At 40.3% G+C, this 14504-nt stretch overlaps 1 protein-coding gene across 9 annotated transcripts in view; it reads left to right on the top strand.

The window, feature by feature from the left end:
* Positions 1-14504, top strand: part of AMBRA1 (autophagy and beclin 1 regulator 1) — a 149246-nt gene that overhangs the window by 46682 nt on the left and 88060 nt on the right. For 4 of the 9 annotated variants that reach the window (XR_004950832.1, XM_016146732.2, XM_016146736.2 and 1 more), the window contains 2 exons: positions 8224-8310; positions 12383-12562. The exons of 2 other annotated variants lie outside the window; for them this stretch is intronic. Coding sequence is in view for 6 of the 7 variants with exons in the window: in XM_016146732.2 (XP_016002218.2) it covers positions 8224-8310; positions 12383-12562 (267 nt within the window). In the remaining variant the exon portion in view is untranslated. The remainder of the gene's footprint in view (positions 1-8223; positions 8311-12382; positions 12563-14504) is intronic. 3 more of the 9 variants (XM_016146734.2, XM_016146739.2, XM_016146737.2) reach the window with 2 other exon arrangements.

Raw genomic sequence — 14504 nt, 5'->3', positions numbered from 1 at the left:
TCGCCAGCACTCGCCATTAGAGATTGATCAGCCAGCAGCAAAAAGTGCATTCTAGTGTCCTTGCAAAGAAGGACCAGCCCTTCTGTACCAGCCTTTATCACCTTTGTGCTTCTATCCTTATCTCTCCAGCCCCTGGCTGGATTCTGCTGGAATGGTCCAGTCTGTTTCAGAGTTCTAGTTCTGCTAATCTAGCTCTTTCTAGTCACATTTGCTTGGCTGTGGTACCAAACAGTTGGGATTATGAAGAAGTCCCCCTTCCCTGCGTGTCAGCGCAGATACTGACTGCCACCCAACTCCTTCCCAAGTGCCCTTAGCCCAAGTTCATCCCCGGTGTCGCGCTGCTCTGCATGAGTTATGAGGTGCTTTTCCCAGAACCCTCATCTTACTTGGGCCCAAGAGAGGCGATAGCTTTGCCTGGGGCTCTTGGTTTCCAGCGGGTCTGTACTGGTTCAGGTGCTTTAAAATAGATTTTGTAGTTCAGTGGTGCTTATGGGGGAGATGGGGCAAGAACTTCAGAGTGAGACTTGGATGGATGAGACAGTTAAACATTAGTCTTTTTTTTTCTTTTTTGCTTTGCTATTGTTACTGCTTGTCATCGTCTTGATATTAAAATGCCAAAAATGATCTAGTTGTTGCTTTTTTCCCTGCTCATCTCCTATTCCTTTTTACAGTGGCTTCTGCCTTTTTAGAGCCTGTAAGAGTCTGTCCTGGCCAGTACCAAGGCCTGTGTGAGGAGACCAGCCTGCATCCTTCTAAGGTTTAGCCTGACTTCATGCTCATTTCTGCTGTCCTGTGTTCAGTCTATAGTCCAGGTGAGAAGCTTCTGCTACTTCAGAGCTTCTGCTATACTAACTTAATTTGTCTAAATTACCCCAAAACTACCATCTCTCACTCAAGCTTCCATATGTGCAACTCATCAGTTTTCCTGGCTAAGTCTCTTCCTTGTAATGGGGTTAGGCATGTATGTTCCTTGAACCCAAACAGCCTCCCTTAGTTCGTGCAGTCACAGAGAGTGAGCCCGGGTCCTGGCCTTTGCAGGAGCTGCCCTTGGTAAAGCAGGGCCTCAGTCTTCTAATGGACTTATATGAAACCCACTGCCAGCCTTTTCTAGAACCCCTAGCCAGGGACTGGAGCAGGAAAGGGATGTACCTTCCAAATGAAGACTGCCCTCTTCTCTCCCGCAATCACTCCTTTTGGCTTAGAGTTTTAAAATGAGCTTCCTAATAGGGAAAATCTTTTAGAACAGGAGTTAAGTAAGGGTAGTGGTCCTGCACTCCAAGAGAAAGGGGCAGAGTGACCCGAGCTGGGAGTACTTTGTGCTGACCTTTGGGGCATCTGCTGTGTCTTCCAGCTCGGGAAGGAGAATATGGAAGAAGAGGCTTAGGGTGAAGAGGGATCCAAGGAGAGGTGGTGATTTGGTCGAAGGTGCCTGGTTTTGTGCTGTAATTGTCTTATTTTATACATATATATAATATAATATAATATAATATAATATAATATAATATAATATAATATAATATAATATATACTTATATATATAATATATACTTATGTAATATATATACTTATATATACATTATATATATAAGTATATATGCTTATATATATAAGTGTGTATATATATATAAGTATATATATTATATACACACACACACACTTTTTTTTTTTAAATAACATCATGGTTTACTCTGAAAAAATTTTAAAAAATAAATAAATAACCACCCACCAAAAAATTAGCAGAGGTTCAGATGTTCCCAAAGGTACCTGGCTGACTTTTCAGGCAAGACTTTTGTTCCTTTAGATATACAATTGCATACCATGCATGAGTTCTGTTTCCAGTATCTTCCCTTTTGGTGTCTGTGATTATGATGTGCTCTGATGTTTTACCAGCTGTAGCTCGCCACACGAAGGTATTGAGGGATACATTAATGCTTTGTAAAGATGTTTTAAAGCTTTTCTAATGAAAAGGCATTGTTTTGAGCCCCATGAATTGTTTATGCTTGATGATAGTAAAATAAAACCAGTCCACACAGTGGGTGCTGTGAGTTCTTTCTGTAATGTGTTTGGTTTTTATCTGAGGTTAGCCTTTTAGCAGTACCACCTTGCCTTGGTCTATCTCTTAGCAGGGGCAGGAATTGCCTGCCAGGCTCTGCTGGCAACTGCATCATGTGCCACAAGTGCACCCCTAAACTGGGGCGGGGCGGCCCTGCAGCGATCAGATGAGTGCCTATCGTTGGATAACTTAAACGATAATTACTAGTGTGTGAAATGGGGAGGCTTGGATGCCTCCGCTTTAAAACAGAGATGTCAATTTGGAAATCATAATAGAGGTGTCATTTCAGAACACACAATTATTTTTTTACAAAGAATAAGGGCTTGTCATCTCCCAGCCCAGGCATGCGCCAAAGCAGAGATCTGGGGCTTGGAGAGCAGGATTCAGAAATGAAGAGGGCAAGAGGGCATCCAGATTTCTTTGGCCTCCTGCCCCTTCGTCCCTCTGGAAACATTGCCCTATTTCTCCTGTGAGGTCTGTTTTGGCAATACGCTGTCCTGGACCATTAGTGGTCACTTCTGAGGCAAGTAGCCAGTCTCTGACTTTATGATTTAACAAGCCTCTCAGGGACCAGGCTGCATTGCATTTATGAGGACAACTGTGTCAGCACTTAAACCTGAGCAACTTACGTGACCAGAGGGATGAAGGGTGATGCAAGCAATTATGTAAACCTTATTCCTTCAGGAATTTTAGTGTGAGTGTTTCAACATCAAGCAGTCTTTAAATGTCACAGGGTCAATAAGGGGCAATCGGATATGTCTTTTTGCTTATTCTTCCAAATTTACTTAGGCCTGCTGATTTATTCTCTTAGATGTTCATTGGTCTCCAATTATGTGTTACTTAGGATATGAGTGTTAATAGGGATGAAAAGATGACTTGGACCCAATAACCGCTATCACATAGCTTGTAGTCTAGTAGCAGAGACAAGACACTCTTACAAGTAATTGCAGTATAAGGGGACTTGGGAGAAGGCCTTTTAAAAGAGGTTTCAGATGTTATGGGGTATCAAGGAAGAGGGTGAACTTCTGCCTGGCAGAGTCAGGTAATGGAGCTTTGAAGGATTTTTATAGGCAGAGATGGGGAGGAACTTCCCAGAAAGACGAAATGGCCAAGCTAAATATATATATGAGATAGTGGGGGTGTGTTTAGTTTAACTAGAACAGTGGTTCTCAAATATGGCCTGGGATTCTTGAAGTCAAAACCGTTTTTGTAATAATGCTCAGATGTCCTTTGTCTTTTTCACTCTCATTCTTTCATGAGTGTTCAGTAGAGTTTTCTAGAGGCAAAGATATATAATGAGGTTATATAATCAGTCTGATGACTAATGAACTGTATGCTTGTGTATTAAAATGTTCTCAGTTTTAATTTCAAATACAGTAAATATTGATAGATAAAACCCAATAAACAAAAGCTCCTTGGAGTTCTCAATAATTTTTGAGTGTTAAAGGAGTTCCAAGACCAAAAAGTTTGAAAATCACTGGACTTGAGAAATTTGGCTCCGCAGCTTTGGATGTCAAACTGACGAATTGGGTTTTATTTCCTAGGCAGAAGGGTGCTATTAGTTTAGGTTTGGCTTCCCTGAATTGAAATAGCAGGTGTCACCCAGACGGGGCAACAGTAGCATTTTAGTTTCTAGGAGCAAGCTTTCCAGATCAGAGTTCCGGCGGTTGTTTTAAATGATTGGAGAAGGTCGGAACATGTTTGTTGGCCTTAGGATATTGATTTTCCCTGTGATCTGGCAACTAGTGAAAAGAATATCTTCAGGATATAATTGTTTAGTAAGGAAGAATTGTCATTGGCTTGTTTATTCTGTATAGATCAGTACCCAAACTTTCTGCTTCTCAAAACAACAGTTTGTTTATTTTTTGGATAACCCATCTCATTTGCCCTGACAACTTTGTTATTTTCCAGAGCTTGCGTCCACTATTTTTTATTGTTTTCCTAGTCATCAAAGGATATTCAGAGTATTAATTAGAGAAGGAAGAAATTGTTATATTCATTTAAAATTTTGTTCCTAATGACTTATGATTTTAGCAGGGCTTGCTAATCATTTTTGATAACTCACTGTAGTGTGTAATACTTTGATTTCAAATATTTTTTTTGTCCTATTCCTTACTGACTCTATTGTTCAAGGAATTTTATGTAAACAAATATTTTAGAGTGGGGTTGGACAAATTTTTTCTGTAAAGGGCCAGATAGTAAATATTTTAGGCCTGTCTCTATCAGCATTACTTAGCTTTGACTTGTTGGCTCCAAAGCAGCAGTAAATGAATGGATGTGGCTATCTTTGGAAAAAACTTTATAAAGACAGGGAATTGGCCCAGGGCCTGTAGTTTACCAAACCTCTTAGAGCAGCAGTCCCCAACCATTTTGGCACCAGGGACTGTGCTCCTATGAGAATCTCATGCTTGATGATCTGAGGTGGAGCTAAGGTGGTGATGCTAGCGCTGGAGAGCAGCTGCAAATACAGATGAGGCTTTGCTAGCTTGCCAGTTGCTCACCTCGTGCTATGTGGCCTGGTTCCTAACAGGCCACAGATAGTACTGGTCTGTGGCCTGGGGGTTGGGGACCTCTGTATTAGAGCAGTAGGGCAACTTGCTATTTGAAGAAATCCTTTTTAAGAAGTAATTCTTTTGAAAATGAATAGTTTTCACTTTTGTTTCAGTTGTTTACTTTTAGATTTTGATTTTTGGATTTTTTAATTTTAAAATAATTTTAGACTTGCAGAAAAGTTGCAAAAACAGTGCAAAGAATTCTCATGTACTCTTTATTCATGTTCCCTAAATATTAAAATTGTACCACATTTGCTTTATCATTCTCTTTTTTGTGCTCTCTGTGTATGAATATGGTTCTGCATTTATGTTTATGGTTTTATATTTATGGTTTTTATATTTGTGCTTATTATATTTTCTTAAATATTGAATTTTCTTATAGTAATGTGTAGTTTGATAGAGCAGTGGACTCCAAACTTAAAAAAACACCTCTGTTAATAAAAGGCTTTTGAGCAGTGTGTGTGTGTGTGTGTGTGTGTGTGTGTGTGTGTGTTTGTGATACACATTATGGTTATACATTATAAATCAAAAGTTCTAATATTTTCTTCCTGCTCTCCAGTGGATCAAAATAGCACAACCCCTGGTGTACCTTATTTGGACACACCTGATATAGAGAATGACCCAGGTAAATTTGTGAAGAAAAGGTTTGTTTTTGTTTTTGTTTTTTTCCTGTCAGAGTGTCTGTGACTCTTTAAAACATTTCTAAGTTGAGATTGTAGGTTAAAATGAAATGTTAGCTGCAAACTTGAACGAGCTTGTCTAAGCCCTTCCAAAGCCCCACCTGATTTTGCATTATCAATTTTGAAGATAGGTCGTTAAGTCAAAATTATGGTGGCTAGAGCAGAAGGTGCTCTGCTGCCCTACAACCCATTTTCTCGTGTCATTTTCCATTGGTGGCTCTTGCAAGAAGCTAACTGTAGGAGAGAAAGATCTTTATTTGGCGTTCTTAGGAGTGGGGCTACTATTTACTCGTCTAGTAACTCTAGTTCTTTATTCAACACCAGTTGGAAAACTCTTATTTTTTTCCTTCAGATAGTACCTGTAACTGCGGAGAACTTAATGTTTCATGAGTGATATGTGTATGTAGGGGGTGTTATTCATAGTAATTGGCTCTCTTGATTTTGTGTATTAGCAGTTAAAATGCTTCATATGTATGACTTGCCAGCCCACTGTATTGTCTGGGGAGCAAATGATGCCAACAGATCTGTAGTAAGTAGGCACAGGGGATGCATGTTCCAAAAGAAACTCATCAGAGACTCCCCAGAGACAAAGTTTAACATTTTGGTTTTACTCTGATTTAAAGAAGTCTTCTAAAAAGATAGTACGTTAGGGCAGGAAGTAGAATTCGCAGGATTATAAAATGAAGTCATTAAAATTGAAATTATCTAATCCAGCTCTTCTAGTTAAAGAATCTCCTTTACAGGAGTCATCTCATCTCTCTGAATACTGCCACTGCCGTGGCATAATAAAGGGTCATATTGGCTTCCTAACTTAGCAGGATTGTTTTACAGGCAGAAGTACTTAGGAAGGATATCACTCTGGAGGATGCTCCTTGCCAAAGAGCCTCTGATTACCAAGCAGCCATTTGTGGGATAAAATGACAGGGCTCAGTGAGGTTCATGACTAACTCCAGAGTCCTTTGGGATGGAACAAACTTCTGGGTGTTCTAGTGCAGTCAGCTGCTCCCAGGTCTTGCTTCCAATCTTCAACTCCCACCTAATTCCTATAGAACTAATTTATTAGTGATGAATAACTATTATATAAGGTAGCACAAGTGTCCTGAATACTCTTCTCAAAATTTCACTTTTCTTCTTTTCTCCAGTCTATGTACCTGTCACTACCCCTTCCCCTTTTTCTCTCTCAAACATTCTGTATTTCAAGACTCAAGACATGCCATTGTTTACCTCAATGAAAGAAAAAAATCCTGTCAACTAAACTGTATCACACTATTATAAAATGCATCCCAATTTCAGACACATGTGTGTGTGTGAGGGGGGGAGGTTGTCTTAGAATTGATGAGATGAACCAATATTTCTGTTGCTGTACACAGTGATATCATTGAAAATTCAGGTCTTCCGCTAGAGAAATAAGTATTATTGCTTTCTTCTTTTCCTGATTGGTTACATTATATTCTCTTCCTTCAGCGGTAGGACTGGTTTAAAGTGTTTTAAGTGTGGAGATTATATACCCTGTCTAGATAGGAAACAGAATTTAATAGTTGGTTGGAATGGGAAGGTAGCAAGCCAGGTCGATAGAGCCTTTGCTGTACCTCTTCTCCAGGCTGTTAGGGGAAATACTTAGGTGACCCAGTTGCTGCGATAAAGTGACTGCACATGACTATACGTAAAGCCAGCTGGTTTTAATAAACATGAATTGAATTAACTCAATTGGAAAAGATTGGTAGCTGCTGTCCTTGTTCTGCAGATCTGTTTTACGGAAGACGCTGGCAGGGAGCTGCAGTCCTTTCCCTGGGGGGAGCTGGGCAGCATGCTGCCTGAGAGGAACTATGTGCATATCTTCCTGAGGCCAGTAGAAACATGTGCCACGGCAGGAGCTTGTCTGGCTGCTGAGGCACATTTGAGTTGGGAAGCAGCGTAGTGGACATGGCAAACTGGGGAGCCCCTGGGCCACATTTATCAGATGTGTTTTTAGCTGGCCCTTGTACAAAAAGGCAAAAAAAAAAAAAAAAAAGTTTTAGCAAAAATTTAACAGATTTCATGCAAAAATCCAGATTTCTGGCTACCCTTAAAAAATAGGACGATCCAGAAATACTGAGCCCACATTCTAGCTTAGACTTACAGTGAATGTGTATGCGCTTTTTACCTGCCTGGAGCCTGGAAGGTCCTGCAATATAGCATAGTGGTTTGAAGCACTTTGGAGTTGACAGACCTTCACTGGAGGCCTGGCACTGCCACTTAAGAGCTTTGTGCCACACAGCCCAGTGTTCTCATGTATGTATAGTAATGCCTACTTTTCCAGATTGTGAGGTTTAAATAGAGAAATATGTGTGAAGTGCTTAGTTTTTGCCTGGCATCAAAAAAAGGTGCTAGGTGCTCAGTAAAATGTGTATATATTATAAATGATCAGTTGAACTTATGATTGGGCTAGATTACATATAATGGAAGGTTTTTGTCAGTTATTAAGAGAGCCCCAGGAGTACTCTTTCTTACAAAAAACGGTGTGGGCAGAGTAGAATGAGTAGAAGGGGTTGTAGATTAGGATGACATGGAAGAACTGAACACCAAAATAAATGTTGGCACTACATGATAATCTCTGTGTATGCTTAATTTTCCCCTCTTGTGTTGATCCCAACCACCTATTTGTCTACGGAGGTACTGCAAATAGAAATAAGACCATGTGTCTAAAGCACTTGTTCATTTCTCACTGAAGAGCAGTATTCAACGTAATACAGTGGCCCTATCCAGTATGGGAGCTCTGTAGCTGTTTATTTATTTATGTCTCTAAATACTTGGCTTGTAGGAAGGGTGCGATCCCAAATAACAAGTGTTAGCTAGTTGCAAAGGGGGATGTTATTTATCTTTCCCCCATTTTCCCTTATGAATGACCTCTGAGTTGGTAATTGACAGGGATTATTGCCATTTTTTTAATCTCTGCTAGGAGGCTGCTGGAGTCTTCCCTCATTTCATTATCCCGTTATGATGGAGCAGGATCCAGAGAGCACCCAATTTACCCAGACCCAGCGAGGTAAGGCCAAAGTGAGAAATGGCACTAGGTGGGGGGGAGGGGCTGCCCTTGGGGTGCCACGCTGTTGGAAGCCCCATTCTGTGCCTCTCTGGTCCTGGTGCTCTTTTACTCTTCAGTTACAATTTTGAGACAGGTGGTTCAGGTGATTGGGAAGTGTTGCAGGTAAGTGAACAGAACCTCTGGTGACAGAGGCTTATGACTGAGCTCTGTCCTTTGGGGCTCATTTCTGTAAATGGGGCACTAGAGGAGGGACCTGAGGAGGCCACTATCAGAATTGTAGGATATATTCCTTTTCTTTGATCAGAGAGGCTGTTGCCATTAAGATGGACAGCCAAAAGAGAAAAAAAAATTTTATTAATAGAGAGGTTACAATTTCAAACAAACAAAAAAAAATCTTATTTGCTCTCATGTGGGCGAGAACTTAGAATATCGAAAGGCAGAAATCAAGCTCAGATGGTGAATAGTTGGAGACTATATGAAGGAAGAGATGACTGACAAAATGGTAACTGAATAAACTGGCATTTTATTAAAGTGTTTGCCTTACATTTATAGAAGACATTCGAAAATTCTTTAAGAGATAAAAAAATTTCAGATGAGTTCAAGGCCCGCCTTTACCTGGTACTGATAACTGAGTACCAAATTTGGGTTATTGAGTTGATTTTTAATATTATAGTGAGAGAAGCCCTTTGGGGTTGTCACAGCCAGACTGAGTGATTGTTATGATCTCAAAAGGGAATGATAACAACCTGCGCATTTATTTAATCAATGCCAGAGCACATTGTGAGGCTTTGCCAAAAGAAAAGGGTTCCAGTAGTGGGGTTGGCTGGTTAATTAGGTCAGATGAAGCTAAGTGAGCTTTGCTCTAGATTAAGAATTTCAAGTCTGGAAAAACCTTTAGACAACATTAATAACAAAGATATTGAATGATTTTGTTGTTGGCACAGTTATGTGTCATGATACCAACCATTCTTTCTGAGATATTAGTAAAAAGATTCTGTTATCCTCTTACTTCCTTTTGCATAACCCAGATGTGACAAATCCAAGGATTAAGGAACATGGGGATTAATGATTTTAAAGCAGGTAGATGATTTAGATGATGACTGAAGCAAGGAAGTTTATGTTAGTTTCTAATCATATTTGAAAGTAATAAGCCCTAAATAGAAAAAGGAAATTTTTCACATGGATCAAATACTCTGAAACACTGAAAGAGATAACTTCTTACAGTTTCTTTTTGATAGCAGTAGGAATCTCATCCTCAGAATTTTTAACCTGACAGAATTTAACAGTGATTCTTAAAGACCATTTTGTCCTCCTTTCATGTAATAAACCTGTTATTTATTTCTGCTCAGATCTCTTTATCACAGAAAGTGTCACACTTTGTGGTGTTGGTATTTTCACATTTTCCCTTTGAACACAAGAGGGTTTTTTTTGGAGAGGAAAGTATTCTTCCTTGAAGAATAGTTGAGGATTTATTTAAACATCTAAAAATTTCACTTGGAACACTTAAGAGTGTGATAGTTACCCAGTTCTTCAGTAGGAGGATGATGGTTACTGCATTACTGGGGGTTTAATTTTTTTCTCTCTCAGACTTCACCCTACACAATATGTATGGGTCAGAGCCTTTGTGAGACATCTCTACATTCAGATCCTTAGCTTCCTTCTAGATACCTAAAAAGATGAGACTATGGATGTACTCGTATTTAATAATTGTGCCAGGATTTTTTTTTTTTAATAATTGATGCATAGTTTTGTAGCTTAGGAAATTCCTGTCCTGTGAAATTAAAAGGGGTTATCTAGTGCTGAAATTGTGCCCCTACATAAAAGAGCAGTCTTTATTATTGTCAACATCAACATTATTTCTGCCTGTATCACTAATAATATAATTTTCTCTTTAGTTAAAGTAGATGATGAACTGAGCAATAAGTGTACTTATGGTCCCTTTTCACAACCATTTCAAAAAAAAGGAATCTTCATTCTCCTTTTAACTTTTTTTAATCCTTTTCTAGTCTGATTGACTTGAGAATTTACCCAACAATTGTTAATTTCTGCTGGAAGGTTTCTTTATATTGGATATAGATATTGGATATAAATATTTATAGTAGATACAGGAACAGCTCAAGAGTATTGACTTCTGTCTGTTGAAAATTCATCCTTGCAAAATGCATAGGAACAGGGGCCCAAATGGATAATGAAAGTTCTACAAGTTGAGACTTTTGATAATCATTCTTGTATTCTCATGATCTTGGCCAAAGCATCTGTGCATCCACCTGCTGCATAAAGATAGCTATATAAAGATGAGTTGGACTCAGGGGTGCCAAATGCAGCATATTGTTCTGTAACATAGACTTTTGAGTTCCAAAGCTTGTCATCTGGCCTGCTCGGGAATTCCATCTGATGGTTGGCGAGAAAGACACCGCCTCTGAGGTCAGGTATTTCAGAGAGGTATTCGCAGTTGACTATAGATCTCCTTTGGCCTGAGTTAGTATATTTACTGAGGATTGTCCCAGAGACTTTGTCCAGGGGTAATGAAAGGTCAGTCACAAGATGTTTGTAAATACTTTTCCTACCATTTGGATATTACTGTTTTTATTCCTACTTTCAATCAGTTTTTCCAGATTTCCATTTTAAAAAATGATATCTGCTTTTTTTCTTTTATATTTAAACATTATAGAAATTAAGGTCCCAAGGAATCTTTATTAGGAATGCTATATTTCTTTTAGTTTTTTTATTCTAATTACAGAAATGTGTTCTTCTATACATTTTAGTGTATATATACCATTATTCAAATCCTCTCCTTTCCCCCCACATTATTTTAAAGGGTTTTCTTTGTGCATATATATAGGGATAATTTATTCTTCTTAATAGCAACAGTAATATTTCTTTGGATATAGTTTAATTTGTTGATGAGCATTTGAGGTGTTTCCCAGTTCTTTACTAATTCTATCTACATATCTATGTGTGTGTGTGTGTATATATATATATCTTTGTATCCTTGCCTGTTTCTGTAGGGTAAAATTTTTAGTGGAATTGTTGAATCAAAGTGTGTAGCTCAGGCAGGTTTAAGTCTGGAAATTTCTTAGTAATCCACTTCATATATACAACATTCTTCTGTTATTGTTCTTCGCTCACTCTCTCAGTTAACAGCCTCAAATTATGTAATAGTGTTGTGAAGATGGAGGAAACACGTGACAAAGAAGGAAATGTGACAAGTTGTGTGGGACACTAGACATTTTCATGGAGTATGAAGACCTAAGCCATAGTGGGAAAAATATAGGTCTAAACTATTTATTAAGGACAGATATAGTAAGGGGGAAGAAAAGGGAATGACGGTTGCCTTCTATATCGCTCAGTGCCCTTATAGCCTCTGATGCTGTTTTGTAAGAAATAGAAAAATCTCCTTTTTTTCCTTTCACATTTTCTGTTCTTCCAAGTATATTTTGCTCTGTCTCTATCCTGAATGTTTTCTCTGTTACAGATATGTATGAATAATTTGTAAAGGAGAGATAAGAGGTTCAAATAGATCATTTTAAGGAGCTAGGGCAAATTTGGAGCGTGTCGTTTGTTAGGGAGGAAAGGAGTCCTGGTGAAGATGATGCCTATAAACCCTTCTTTAGTGTCTCAGGTTTACCCTCCCTGGCCACCTTTCTCATCTTTAAGGTGGAAGAAGAGATGCCATGTAGATGAAGGCGGTGGTCCCTTGCGTTTCTTATATTTTGAGTATGGATGATTGAGGTAAAGCCGTGAATCTGTAAAGGGCACCCTGAGAAGCTCAAAGGGGTCCCTTAAGAGACTAAAAAGAAACGTCCAGTGTTTTTTTCAGAGGGTGCCGCCATTGATCAGACAATGACTGATTAAACAGTCTCTTTGCCTTATCTCAAAACAGAAGTAATGGTGGCAGTCTCATAAGCATAATGTGCAGCACAAACCTCCTGGTGAGTTAAATGCCCTTTTATTTCTCATGTCTCCGGAGTTCGCCTCAGCAGGGAGACGCCATGGGAGAACTGGATTTACTGTCTCACAGTTTTCCCCACATTAGTGCTAGTTTGTGTTTGTCCATCTCTGTCTCTCTCAGATTATCTCCTGCTGCATACTACGCCCAGAGGATGATCCAGTATCTCTCACGGAGAGACAGTATTCGCCAGCGCTCCATGCGCTACCAACAGAACCGTCTTCGTTCTTCCACCTCCTCCTCTTCCTCAGACAACCAGGGTCCATCAGTAGAGGGAACCGACTTGGAATTTGAGGACTTTGAGTAAGTACACACTCGACTTGCTGTCTTCCCTCTCCTCTCACGCTGCAAGTGCTTCCAAAGTGGCCTCTGTCTGAGCAGCAGTGATTGACATTCTTGCTTCACACCCTTCAGTTATTATTTACGAGTAATAGGATGGGGTGAGGGGCAGAGGGTTAACATGCCCAGGATACTCCCACCTCTGCTAGTTGCATTGCTGATTCACTGGAGCCTGTGGAAGGAGACAGCCCATTGGGCCCCAGGCCAGACCGGGAGAAGATGGCTGCCACTGTTCAGGCAACATTTTTATTTCCCTTTTGCACGAACAGTGACTATGGAAATGCATCGTATGCACTGTCTTCCCAACATCAAGGAGGCAGAAGGGTTGGTGTTTTCTCTCTCTTAAGCAGAGTAGGTATAGAGAGATTAAAAGTAAAGAAAGTACCTGGATTTCCCTAAAAGGCAGGTTCTCTTAGTACTACCTTTGGTCACACTGATCCTTTGAGGTCCTACTCCCTTTCCTAAACTTTCTTACTCTCCCTCCACCCCCAGTAAGAATCCTTCGAAAATTGCCTATCAAATTGATGTAGTGGTTTGAGAAGTGATTCCTTCCTCTTGTCTTTGGTTAGGTGATGTGGGTGAGCTAAAGGAGCAGGGTCAACCCCAGGCTCCCCAACCTGACTGCTGGGTTTTGCCTTCTCTGACCTGGCTCCTGACCTTTTTAGCTATTCATTGTGTTTCTTTTCATTCTGAAACTGAGCTTTTCTAGTTTGTGTCAAATTGGACATTTGGCTCTTGTTTTGATTCCTATATTTTTATATTCTCAACATGTAAAACAGGAGAGAGAGAAAGGATGGTTAAGTCCCCCCCCCCTTCTTTTTTGCTGGCAGTATTGGAATAGGACAGTCTGTCAGTCATTTTCCTTTTTTCCCCTCCATCTTGACATAGCCTGGTCAGGTCTGGGATCTTAGGAGTTCTTGCTTCCCCTCAGCCTTCCTCTTGCGTGAGTTGAATGGATATTTCCCCAGGAGTCATCTTGCAACAGAGCATTTTGATGTGTTTGAGACATCTCTTTGCCAGAGAAGACTAAAAAGGCAGGGACAACCTTTGTACCATTAGTCCTTCCTGATATGATCCTTAAGCACAGTAGCAACTGTGTACTTGGAAGCAGAAGGAAAGCTAAATGGGAGGTTCATTTGTCTGAGGAAGATGTAAATGTGAAAGAGATGCAGGGATGTCCTGAAGAATTGTGATGTGGCAGATGGAGCAGGGGTGGTGGTCCTCTATCTCTGACTCTCAGCATGCGTCATTCTCCCTTTTGTCCACTCTAGGGAAAGGTGGGTGCGAAGGGGAAGAGAGTCCCCACTCCCTTAGCCAGACAGACACCTGTGGTGAAATATGTTCCCCTGTAGATATGACTATTTTTTTCAGCCCGGGATCTATTCGAGGAAGCAGTTTCAATGTAAATGCCGAGGCTGCTAGGACTTAGTGCTGCCGAAAAGCCTCAGTAACCCTGTGGAGCTCTGGGACTCGGTGCAGATTGCCTAGCCCCTCTCCTTGCACGTTTGGAAGGCTGTGTTATCTCTTTGCAGTGGTGGGACCAGGGCTCGTGCCTTTGAGCTGTATCTTGCCTCGTGACTTGTCCTTCACAATGGAGTTCTGGGTTAGTTTAAAATGTTCTGTTCTCATCTTACCTTCTCTTTTGCTACCACCTCCTCCCTTTCCCCTTCCTTCCCCCTCGATTTTCCTATGTCAGACTGCCTCCTCCTTGTGCTCCCCACAGCCCACCTGTGCTCTCACCTCCCCTCTGGCTTCAGCGCGACCTGAATTTACATTGCCTTCACCTTTCCTGCACTGACTTACCATTGTTTTTTCCTAAGGGTCCTATATTGTTCCTTGGTTAGTAACAATGGGCTGATGCAGACTGTAATCTTGTTTTTAATAGCAGCTGTGAATTAGTCACCTC

This window comes from Rousettus aegyptiacus, unplaced genomic scaffold (assembly GCF_014176215.1).
Source record: "Rousettus aegyptiacus isolate mRouAeg1 unplaced genomic scaffold, mRouAeg1.p scaffold_m13_p_5, whole genome shotgun sequence".
In the NCBI taxonomy this organism is placed as follows: Eukaryota; Metazoa; Chordata; class Mammalia; order Chiroptera; family Pteropodidae; genus Rousettus; species Rousettus aegyptiacus.
This window is presented reverse-complemented; position numbering and strand designations above follow the sequence as displayed.